Genomic DNA, 12,063 nt, shown 5'->3' with positions numbered 1-12,063 from the left:
GGCATAAAATGATTGTACATGCGCTCGAAGCCTGGACTTGAGTTTAGAGCTGTCTGAATAATTGATATTTTGGTTCAGTAGCTGAAACCAAAAAAATCTCCCCAAAATTTCATTGAAGGTTGACCTCAAACAATTGTTTTTGTTTGTTTTTTCCACTTTTTATCTCTTTTTTTTTAGTTTTTCTTTCCAAAATAAATCCAACTATATTTCAAAATGAAAAGTTTCATTTTAATAAAATTGAAGCAAAATGTTTTGACTTTTGTCAAAATTTTTTCCAGCCAAAACTATTTGCTAAATTGGACCCAAATTTGCTAATAGTTTCAGTCAACTCAAAACTGCACTTCAGTGAATAAACTGTCTGAAAAATTTTGCCTGGTTTCATTTGAGTTGCAGCAATTGACTCCCTATAGATGAGCACTGTAAAGGCAGCAGGCACGCTGCACCTTTTAGTTGATCTCCACAGTAAACAAGTCCGGACAGAAAAGTATCTTCCATGAGGAGTGGGAAACAAAGAGAAGTTTTTGCTTTGGCTACAGAGGAAACGTTGTTTTTCATAGATTCTCAGGCCAGAAGGGACCATTGTGATAATCTAGACTGGCCTCCTGTACAGCACAGGCCATAGAACTTCCCACAATAATTCCTAGAGCAGAGCTTTTAGAAAAATAGCCAATGTTCCTTTAAAAATGGTGATGGAGAATCTGCCATGACCCTTGGTAAATTGTTCCAATGATTAATTATTCTTACTGTTAAAAAATGACACCTTATTTCTAGTCTGAATTTGTCTAGTTTCAATTTCTAGCCATAGGTCATATTAGACCTTTCTCTGCTAGATTGAAGAGTCCATTATTAAATATTTCTTCCTCCTTATAGACTGTAATCAAGTCACCCCGTAACCTTCTCTTTGTAAAGTAAATAGATTGCTCTCAAGTCTATCACTATAAGGCATGTTTTATTCTTAGCTTGAAGCCAAAGTTAAGCCCGCTATGGACCACATGATCATCATGTTTACAAAGCTTTCTGCAGCATCCAAAACATTAGGCAACAGTCAGCAGAGAAACTCAAGTCCTGCTCTGACTTTATTTAAGCACGCGAGGTATGAGCAGCCCATTCTATTGCACTACGGAAACAGTCATGTTTAAAGCATCTCTGTGCTCCGGGAGTGTTGGTTGTCCTCTGTTGCCAAGAGGAGGTCTAGCATAGGCCTAGCTACACAAACATTCATTTATCCAAGAAATATACTTACAGTAACACATTTGGAGAAATGCCCCAAATATTAAAAAACAGCTCCTTAAACGAGATCCTTATTATCTCAGTATGGAAACAAAACGAGTGACTCGAAGGGCCCATATGAAACCAATTTCATAGCCACATATAATATGCGTGTGTGTGTGTGTGTGTGTGTAATTGATTTCAAATGCAAGTCACAATAGATTCAGTGAGGCTTCTGGCTCTCTGTCAGTCATGTATGTTCCACCGTTGTTTAGACAACAGTTTTCTATTTAGAGGTAACTGGTAACCATCCTTCTCATTCTTGTTGTTGAAAGAATTAAAACCACTATCCTATTTCAGGGAAAAGATTAATATTTGAATTGAAAAAAGAGTTTCAAATAAATTATGTGCTGTTTTAAGTGAGCTTTGTTTATTACTCTCCCAATGACTTTGGGCTGCATATTTGTTCTAATGGTCCGATACTGGTCTCTCGCCCATCTTTAAAGCATATCTGGGGAAGCGGGAGAGAAAGGAAAAAAATCCTTTCTATTAATATCTGACTGAAAAGTCAGTTTGTATTACAGTAGAAACTCAGAGTTACGGACATCAGAGTTATGAACTGACCGGTCAACCACACACCTCATTTGGAACCAGACAAAACAGTTACCTACCTTTCGTCACTGTTGTTCTTTGAGATGTGTTGCTCATTATTCATTCCAAGTAGGTGTGTGTGTGCCATGTGCACAGTAGTTGAAAGGTTTTTCCCCTAGCAGTACTCGTCGGGGCCCATTGGAGTCGTGCCTTCATGGCTGTGTATATAGGTCCCTGCCGACCCACCGCCTCTTCAGTTCCTTCTTGCCAGATGTTCCGACAGAGGGGAGGCGGGTGGATATGAGCAACACATCTTGAAGAACAACGGTTACAAAAAGGTAAGTAGCCATTTTTTCTTCTTTGAGTGCTTGCTCATGTCGATTCCAAGTAGGTGACTCCCAAACAGTTCCTAGGAGGAGTCGGAGTTCACCGAGTCGCAGACTGCAGTCATCTCTAGCCTGACGAGTAATGGCATAGTGAGACATAAAGGTGTGGATTGATGGCCATGTTGCTGTCCTGCAGATGTCTTGACTGGGCACCTGCAGCAGAAATGCTGCCGAGGAAGCCTGCGCTCTTGTGGAGTGTGCTGTTAATGCTGAGGCAGGTATTTTGCTCTGTCGTAGCACATCCTGATACAGGCCGTGATCCATAAAGAGATCCTGTGGGATGACACTGGAAGCCCTTTCAGTCGCTCAGCAATTGTGATGAAGAGTTGTGTTGATTTTCTAAACAGCTTTGTCCACTCAATGTAAAAAGCTAATGCTTGTCTGATATCCAGGGAGTGGAGCATTCGTTCCCGGTTACTAGCATGCGGCTTAGGGAAGAGCACGCGAAGAAAAGTGTCCTGAGTTGCGTGGAATTGCAAAACTATCTTTGGGAGGAAAGCCAGGTGTGGCCGCAACTGCACCTCGTCCTTATAAAAAACAGTATAAGGGGGCTCGGGTGTCAAGGCCTTAAGCTCAGACACCCTCCTGGCCGAAGTTATAGCCACTAGAAATGCCACTTTCCAGGAAAGATAGAGGAGAGAGCAGGAGAAAGGGCTCAAAAGGAGGGCCCATCAGCTTTGAGAGCACCAGGTTAAAATCTCATGGGGGGCTCGGCTGTCTTACTTGAGGGTACAGTCTATCTAGTCTTTTGAGGAAGCGGCAAACCATGGGGTTAGCAAATAGCAGAACCAGGATGGCAAACCGAGATGGCGGCCAGGTGCACCTTTCTTGATGACACTGCCAGGCCTTCCTGTTTTAGGTGCAGTAAATAGTCCAGGATGAAAGGAATCGATGACTGTAACGGCAGAGTGTCCTTTTGCAGTGACCAAGTCGAGAATCTCTTCCACTTAGCCAGATAAATTGCTCAAATGGATGGTTTCCTGCTGCCAAGGAGAACCTCCCTAACAGAGTCTGAGCATGCGAGCTCCAAGGGGTTTAGCTACAGAGTTTCCATGCTGTGAGGTGGAGAGACTCTAGATTGGGATGTTGGAGGTGGCTGTGGTCCTGTTTGAGCAAGTCCGGGACCAGGGGCAGTGTTATAGGTGTGTCGACCGACAGGTCTAGAAGCATGGTGAACCAGTGTTGACATGGCCATACTGGTGCTATCAACATCACTGATGCTCTCTCTTTTTGGACTTTCAGCAAGACCTTGTGAATGAGCAGAAAGGGCAGGAATGCATACAGCAGGTGCTCCAAGGGAGGAGAAAGGCATCTGCGAGTGAGCCAGGGCTGTGATTCAGGAAGGAACAGCACTGCTGACACTTCCTGTTGCGCCGTGTTGCGAACAGGTCTATCTGGGGAAATCCCCACCTTTGGAAAGTGTTGGTCACGACATCCGGGCGGAGGGACCACTTGTGATTGTGAAATGATCTGCTGAGATGATCGGCCAGTTCGTTCTGGGAACCTGGGAGATACGATGCCTCCAGATGTATCGAGTAGGCAATGCCGAAGTCCCACAGCTTGAGGGCTTCCTGGCACAGGGGAGAGGAGCAAGCACTACCCTATCTGTTTATATAGAACATCACTTTTGTATTGTCTGTGAATAGTGATACACAATCCTGTCTAGGGGGAGCAGGGTAGATGCAAGGGGTAGGCTGCGGCTTAAAATGTTTCCTCTGGGGGGCTGGTGTATGAAGCCTCAGGGACTTCAGTGTTGCCCGTGAGTCTTTAAGACTATGGAGCTTAGAGTCTGTTTGCTCTTAGAAAAGCCCTAAGCAGTCAAAAGGCAAGTCTTGAATTGTCTGCTGGATTCTGTGCGGGAGTCCCGACACCTGAAGCCATGAGAAGGAGCTGTTGACTATGGCTGTTGACATAGTGTGGGTTGCCGAGTCCGCCGAATCTAGGGAGGCCTGTAAGGAGGTCCTCGCAACAACCTTGCCTTCCTCGAGGACAGGAGCAAACTCTGAGCGGGAGTCCGCCGGCGGTAGCTCCTGGAATGTGGACAACATGTTGCAAAGGTTAAAACTGTAGTGGCTAAGGACTGCTTGGCGGTTGGCAACGTGAAGCTGGAGCCCCCACGGGAAAATAAACCTTCCTACTGAAGAGATCCAGCTTCTTTGCCTCCTTGGAGTCAGTCCCGGTTGTCCTTGCCTTTCCTTTCAGTTGGCAGCCGCCACCACAGAGTTCCCGGCTGAGGGTGAGTGAAAAGGTACTCATACCCTTTTGAAGGCACAAAGGACTTCCTCTCCACCCCTTTGACTGTGGGGGGGAAGAGAGGTGGGCATTTGCCACAACACTTTAGTAATGTTATGGATGGTCTTAATGAGGGGCAAAGCTACCCTCGAGGGACTTTCAGGCACCAGAGTGTTGATGGTAGGGTGGGTCTCCTCCGACACCTCTGCCTGCATGCCCAAATTCTGAGCCACCCTTCTGAGCAACTCCTGGTGGGCTGTTGTCCATGGCATCAGCGTGGTGGATGTGCCCACCACTGTCTCATTGGGGAGGATGAGGAAGATGCCTGTGGGAGCACCGGGTCTTCCTGACTCTCCAGCCTGTGGAGATCCCCCTGTGCCGACACGTCTTGCGTGGTGCTGGGAGCGGTGCCGGCTTCCAGGCCTGTGCCAGTCTTGGTGCCGGCCTCGGTGCTGTGTCCTGCTGCGGTCTCGGTGCTGGACTGTGTGCCCATCTCTTGGCCTCGTGGAGGTGATGATGATGGAGGGGCCTGTGCCTCCAATACCACCGACAAGGATCTGGACCCCAACCCTTGGGCTTGGTGATAGGCCCACCGGGTCCAGAAGGGCCACTGAGCCGGCGCCTGACACTGGGTGGCCACGGCATCATAGGCAATGTCTGCAGTGGTGCCAAGAACGGTGCCGAGAGCAGTGCTGGCTTTGCTGAGAGCCGTACGACTCTGCCTCTGCGTCCGACGAGGACTCTGACCTCGGCGACCAAGGCGGTGCGGAGCAAGATGGTGCTGGGGAGCGGTGCCGAGGGGAGGGTGAGTGGTGCCGCATCATCACTGGCTTGCCCTTAGAAGGCACGGTGCCTCTTTGTGGTGCCGGCGCTGGTGCTTGTGCCATCCCTATAAGCTGCATCAAAGGTGTCCGGCATGGAGGGAACATCTAACTCCTCCATCTGACACTCCCGCACCAGGAATTCCACGAGAACTGAACTCAATGGACCTCCCTGTGAGGCCGGAATTGATAGTGCTGGCTGAGTCAGAGCCGGAGTAGGGTGTTCTGGCGTGGGATGCACCTCCTCGCACCTCTGCTCTAGTGGGAGAGTGACCTCTGTCGTCCTTCTTCTTGTGTGGCACTGGTGAAAGGGAGCGGTGCTGGGCACTCACACCAGAGGAAGTCGGGAATGGTGCTGAGGGTCCCTGGAGCCCAAGTCCTTTCTTGGCGCCGCAGCCTCTCTTACTGAGACCGGCGCACTCCACACAAAAGGGCTGGGCTTAAAGTCTCTCTCCTTCTTAGTCCTTGGGTGGAAGCCTCTGCAGATGTTGCACTTCTCAGTCTGAAGGGCTTCCCTGAAACACTTCAAGCAGAAGTCGTGTGGGTCTCCCTTTGGTATAGGCTTCAGACAGGACCCACATGATTTGAACCCCTGAGACCAATGCATGCCCCGGTCCCCAGGAAGGAAAACGTGGGGGGAGAGTCCCCAACTAAAACTTATCTTAACAAAGTATGAACTACTGAAAACTAACTAATACTATGTTTTTAACTATTTACATATACAACAAGAGAAAGTCCACTAGGTCAGTGTTTCCCAAACTTGGGAAGCCGCTTGTGTAGGGAAAGCTCCTGGCGGGCCGGGCCGGTTTGTTTACCTGCCGCGTCTGCAGGTCCGGCCGATTGCGGCTCCCACTGGCCGCGGTTCGCCGCTCCAGGCCAATGGGAGCTGCTGGAAGTGGCGGCCAGTACGTCCCTCGGCCCGCGCCGCTTCCAGCAGCTCCCATTGGCCTGGTGCGGCGAACCGCGGCCAGTGGGAGCCGCGATCGGCTGGATCTGCGGACACGGCAGGTAAACAAACCGGCCCAGCCCGCCAGGGGCTTTCCCTACACAAGTGGTGTCCCAAGTTTGGGAAACACTGACCTAGGTGATGGTTTGCTGTAGCAAGAGAAGAGAGCTGCTCCAAGGACCGTCACTGGTGGTAAGAAGGAACTGAAGAGGTGGCAGCTCGGCAGGGACCTATATACACCGCCATGAAGACATGGCTCCAGGGAGCTCCACAGTTGACCCGATGAATACCGCTTGGGGAAAATCCTTCCAATGACTGTGCACACGGCGCGCACACATCTACTTGGAATGGACATGAGCGAGTACTCGAAGAAGTAGTAGACAATCAGGCACCAGCAGAGCCAACAACAACAACAAAAGCAAATACAGTACAGTACTGTGTTTAAATGTAAACTACTAAAAAAAAAGGGGGGGAGTTTTTTAAAAAAAAGATTTGATAAGGTAAGGAAACTGTTTCTGTGCTTGTTTCATTTAAATTAAGATGGTTAAAAGCCGTATTTTTCTTCTGCATAGTCAAGTTTCAAAGCTGTATTAAGTCACTGTTCAGTTGTAAACTTTTGAAAGCACCACCATAATGTTTTGTTCAGAGTTACCAACATTTCAGAGTTCTGAACAACTTCCATTCCCCAGGGGTTTGGAACTCTGAGGATCTATTGTATAATGAATAGAGCTTATGGAGAAGTTTCCTAGGAATACAACCTTTTTGTTGTTATTTTATTGGATATTTGCGGGGAGGCGGCTGGTTTTTTTGTTTCAGTTAAAAAAAAAAAAGAAGACACACAGCAATGCTCAAGTTTTCAAAACTGACAGCACCAGAATCTACTGCTGTGAGCCTCAACCAAGGAAAACCTTGGAATAGTCAGAACTAGCCACAAAAGGCACAGGAATCTTACACGACGTTTTTACAAACCTGAGCTCATGCAAATTCATATTTTATATGGTGCCCTGAGGGCAGACAGTTCTTCAGTAATATACAGGCTACTTTGTAAGAGGTTTGGTTTCAGGGTGGAAAGTCTGGATCTAAGCCAAACTGTGAAGCTGACATTCTTAATGTTGAAGAAGTCACCATGGAAATTTGACTTTTAAAAAGCGCTAATGGAAAATATAGGCCCAAGTCTTTTGTACAGGTTTAGCTTTACATGCACAAACCATGAGTTTCATGAATACATTAGGGAATTGCAGGAATCCCCAAATGTGCCCTTTTGAATACTGAGGAATAATCTCAGTTCAGCTTTGCCACTGGCCTGCTGTGTGACCCATGCAAGTCACTCCACACCTCTTCCCTAAAATGGGAATAACGACACTTCCCTTCCTTTGTAAAGCATTTTGAGAGCTGCATGGGAAAAGCAATGTGAAGAGGGAAGGGTTAATATTCTTATACCTTTTTGTGAAAAGTTCATGGTAGCTCTGAGCTTTTCAAACAGGACAATGAAAAAGAAAACTAGAGCAGCGCAAAGCAGATTAAAAAGGGGCCCTACAAATTTAGGTGAGGAAAAGCAGAGAGCCGTTTGATTTTTAGCAGCGTCTAAAGAAGGGTTGGGGCGGGCAGACCCTGGCAAGAAAGTCACAGAGAAAGGAAACAGTGCCTAGAAAAATCAAAGTGGACAGAAAATAGAAGTTAGAGGAGCTGTGCATACTTCACAATATGCTGTGCTTTTATAGTGTCTTCTATCCCAGAATTGCAAAGCCCTTTGCAAACATTCATGTATTAACATCCACGGGAGGCAGGGGTATTATTATCCCCGTTTTATAGAGGGAGAAACTAAGTCAGAGAGAGATTACATGACTTGCCCAAAGTTACACACTGAGCCAGTGACAGCGCTGGGAAAAGCTTCCTAATCTCTTGACCCAAGAGGTCTCTTGACTCACATTGCTTCAGTGTTTATAAAATAACATCCTGTGTAAATAGAAAGACTATGTTGAACCAGAGCAAAGAAATTTAACAGTTCTCAATCTATTCAATATATAATTCAAGATGATTTGTGTGTGTAAATCAATATACAGTGCCAAATTTGCACAGGTCATGTGTTTGTACATACACAAAATGTGCATCTTTTATTATCTGTGTGAGCAAAAGGTCATTTAAACAGAGAAACATACACTGGGTGAGTCAACTAGGAGTCAACAACGTCCTTTTACATGTGCAAATGGTTATGTGCACAAAACACAGAGGCCCTAGGAAAACTGGGTCTGTACCAGTGTCTATGTCTCATTATGTAATGTACATCACAGTATGACGCTTTTATGGAGATTGCAAGCTGACACGAAAGAGACCTTAAGTGAGCTGTAAGCGTTGCCCCTGTAACCCTGCAAAAGAAATCAGGGGGAGAAGCAATAGATTTTCCTTAAAACCCTGGGGAGGAAGCAAATAGTTTAAGTTGAACTTTGAGCTTGGATATAAACCCTTTATGTTGCATCACTTAAGAAACATAAACAAAGGATATAAAGTTACCATCAAGTGCAGTGGTATTTTAGTTGGTCCTTTGGCAGACATTTTCTCCCATAGACCCCTTCGCACGTACCGGACAGTAGTGCCTGCGATCTGAAACTCACCAGGAAGCTCAATTTTCCAGTCGCTGTTAATGGATCTCTTACTGGAATCTTTTAAAGCTGGAAAGAATCAAACACAATGGAAGGAAATGAAAGCAATTCCATAATTAAAAGATAGACCCACAGTGATTCAGCATCAGCGCACTTCAACAGCAAGATGCAGAAGCCTTGTACCAGATGGGAGTTTAAAGGAAAAATAAAAGTATTTAGTTTTAGCTGAGGAGTTACAAAGTAGCTAAACTGTACACATTCTGCAGTTCAGTGTAGGAAGGCCTCTCTAATTACATTAAATTGCTATTAGGTAACATTAATGTCATGTAAACTGGAAATGCTGAAGTTTTGCTACCTTAATTGTTCAGATCTGATTTCTAAAGAATCAAAGTCCTCTGGATTCTGAATCGAGACATTTTCTCTGTCACTCCACTGCCAGGAAATTAAAGGGCGGGGGGAAGAGGGGGAGAAGCAGTGCTGTGCGGCACCCGTTTACAAATGAAACGGAAGGAAGAATGATCACACGGTGTCCTTGTAAAGATACTACTAGTACCGGGCTAGATGGCCCAACTCTAACTTACACTGGGGGACTCCTGCATCCAGTCATCCCACTGCAATCAGGAGTAATAGAATGAGTTCTCACCAACATGAGCAATGCTTGTACAATGTATTTGCTACCTGATGCATATCAGGAGAACATACATATTAAAAGCATATCCTCACAAAAGTTTATGTCCAAAATTTCTCTTCTGTAAAAGCAACTAGGATTACTAGGAAATTTTCTATTCACTTTCAATGAAACGAGCTTTCATTTGGGTTTAAATGTAACCTTGGAGTATTGGAGCATTGTGCTAGTGCACAAGAGCCAGAATGCTAAAGTGACTAGATTCTGACTAGGAAAAGAATGGAACTTACTAGCCCATTTTTCTCGTTCAAGCTGAGTGAAGTTCAAACAGTAAACAGAGAGGATAATTAGTGAACAGTCAATCAGATGCATATAATTACTTCAATAATAATCGAATATGTTATTAGTAATACAAGTTACATTTTAGATGTGCAGCATCATTACATTTATTTATATATGTATGTGTATATAAATAAACTGTAATGTGCTTTACATTTAAAATATATGTATGTAAACTTTAAAATAGCATTAGTAATGAAACTGTTCTAGAAAGCAATCTTCTGTCATTTGGGATTTTGGAAATTAATGTTTCCTCCACTCAAAGCAACTACATCATTATAAAGGTTACATTCAAGTCTAAGCACTCATTTTCTAACCTTTGAAAGAGTATTGATGCCGGTAGATTAGATAGATCTAGACACCCGGATACCAAAGCAGCAAGCACAATATAAGAACTTGATAGAACAGAATAGCTATTTGATCCCCTTTGATTGTCTGAGGCTTGCAAACCAGCCATAAACTAATCTCATGCTTTCCTTTCTCTCCTTGAAGCTTGCAGACTTGCTGTGTTACACTTTCAAAGCTATTAAAATTGGCAGCTGTAGAGTGAAAAAGAATCAAAACACTGCTGGCTTTAAACAGACTCCTGGTTTATGAGACAAGACTTGTACATTATTATCTAGGCTGCCCATCTTGCACCTGATTGAAGTCTGACAGTTTAGCAGTTGGGTCCAAGAAATTCTTGCTGAAATCAGTAAATAGTGAAATATATTCAGAGCTCCAACCATTTCAGAGCACTCATCTTTCATTTAACTCTCACCTTTCCTTCTAAGTGCAGCAACACAATTTTTGCCTAGTATTTTTTAAGTTTTCCTAAATAATTTCCTAAACCTTTCTTGGGTAAAAAGGAAACAAAAACTCTGCGTTGGATATGAGCTCCAGAAACATATTTGAAGATTAGCAAGCATCAAAGAATATATATATTTTTAGTTTATGTGGGCTTCCATAATGAAGATGTTGGATGGATTCTTTAACCCAACTCTTAGAGCCGAATCATAAAGGAGGGGTCAAGGTGTGTCAGGAACAGGAGGAGATGGAGTGGACTGTGTTATGCCCAATCCTCAGCCAGGTGTGTGTCCCCTATGGGACCATTCCAGCTAGCACAATTTAGAGTTGCCTGTAGGCTGCTCTAAATTATTTCAGAGGCCATTTTGGTCCTGGCAGACCCAGCATCAGGGAAACAGAAAAGTAGCTTCCAGCCATTTCCTCCATTCCATCTACAACAAGCTTATGTTCAGCATCTAGCCGGATGTCCTGTCTGCTCTCAGGCCTGCAACGTAGGGAGCTAAGGCAAATGATGCCTTGGCAACTCTTGGTCTTGGTGGAAGCAGGTCAAGCTGTAAAGGTGCAGAAAGAGCAGGTGATAAAAAAACCCTTTTCAAAAATCTTTGTGAGGTGCGCATGTGTGCGAATGCTGTGCAGGGCTAGACCTTTGACAGTCCTGTGAGGGCTAAATTTCCACCTGCCTGAGTGTGCCTATATGCCTTTTGAACACAAGCATCCTTTTGGATGGACAGAAAAGTGCTGTTTTAGCCAGAACCTAAAGCCCTGTAGGTTTACTAGGTGAAATCTCTCACTGAGCTCTAGTATTGTGCCCAGACTGATGTATATACTCTCATGTCTGGGCACAATACACCAGAGCTGGATACAGGGACACAGTTTATTAATTTGGGGCCTGATCTAAAGCCCATCCAAGTCCTTCCCTTGACATTGATGGGATTAGTATCAGGCCCTTGTACGGGTTAACCACAAATCAACAGGGCCTCCATCAGTCAACAAATACCCCACAGCTCTGAGGCTATGCCTATGCCGCACACTAAGTCTGGGTCTGTGGGACCCGGTGTTTCCAAGCCTATGCTTGAGCCTCCATGTTGCATGGTAGACCTGGGACCTGGGTCTCAGAGCCGTGCTAACGCATCCATACTGCACCATGCAGATCTTCTGACTCGGGTCTGCAGCCTGACCTGTGTCCACACTGCCGAATGACAGGGCCTGGACCCGAGTCTCAGAAGGTATATCTACACAGGGATAAAAGACCCAAGGCTGGCCTGGTTCAGCCCTCAGGCTCATTGGGGTAAGAACTCTGGGGATGAAAAATTGCTGAGTAGATGTTTGGGTTTGGGCTGGAGCTTGCGCTCTGGGACCCTGCAACAAGGGAGGGTCCCAGAGTTTGGGTCGAGCCCGAACGTCTACACAGCAATTTTTAGTCCTGCAGACCAAGCCCAGTGAGCCTGAGTCAGTTGACTCCGGCCAACCACAGCTGTGCCATGGGTCTTTTATCCCCATGTAGACGTGCCCAGAGAGACTCAGGCTC

The 12,063-nt window shown here is 45.6% G+C and overlaps 1 protein-coding gene across 3 annotated transcripts in view; it reads right to left on the bottom strand.

Moving 5' to 3' along the window:
- ADAMTS17 (ADAM metallopeptidase with thrombospondin type 1 motif 17) overlaps positions 1 to 12,063 on the bottom strand; it is a 269,254-nt gene that overhangs the window by 66,528 nt on the left and 190,663 nt on the right. For all 3 annotated transcript variants that reach the window (XM_042856603.2, XM_024102933.3, XM_024102934.3), the window contains one exon: positions 8,697 to 8,854. In XM_042856603.2, the coding sequence (XP_042712537.2) occupies positions 8,697 to 8,854 (158 nt within the window). The remainder of the gene's footprint in view (positions 1 to 8,696; positions 8,855 to 12,063) is intronic.

This window comes from Chrysemys picta, chromosome 10 (assembly GCF_011386835.1).
Source record: "Chrysemys picta bellii isolate R12L10 chromosome 10, ASM1138683v2, whole genome shotgun sequence".
NCBI classification, from domain to species: Eukaryota; Metazoa; Chordata; order Testudines; family Emydidae; genus Chrysemys; species Chrysemys picta.
Note: the sequence above shows the minus strand (reverse complement) of the source record. Positions and strands in the feature narration are given on the sequence as shown.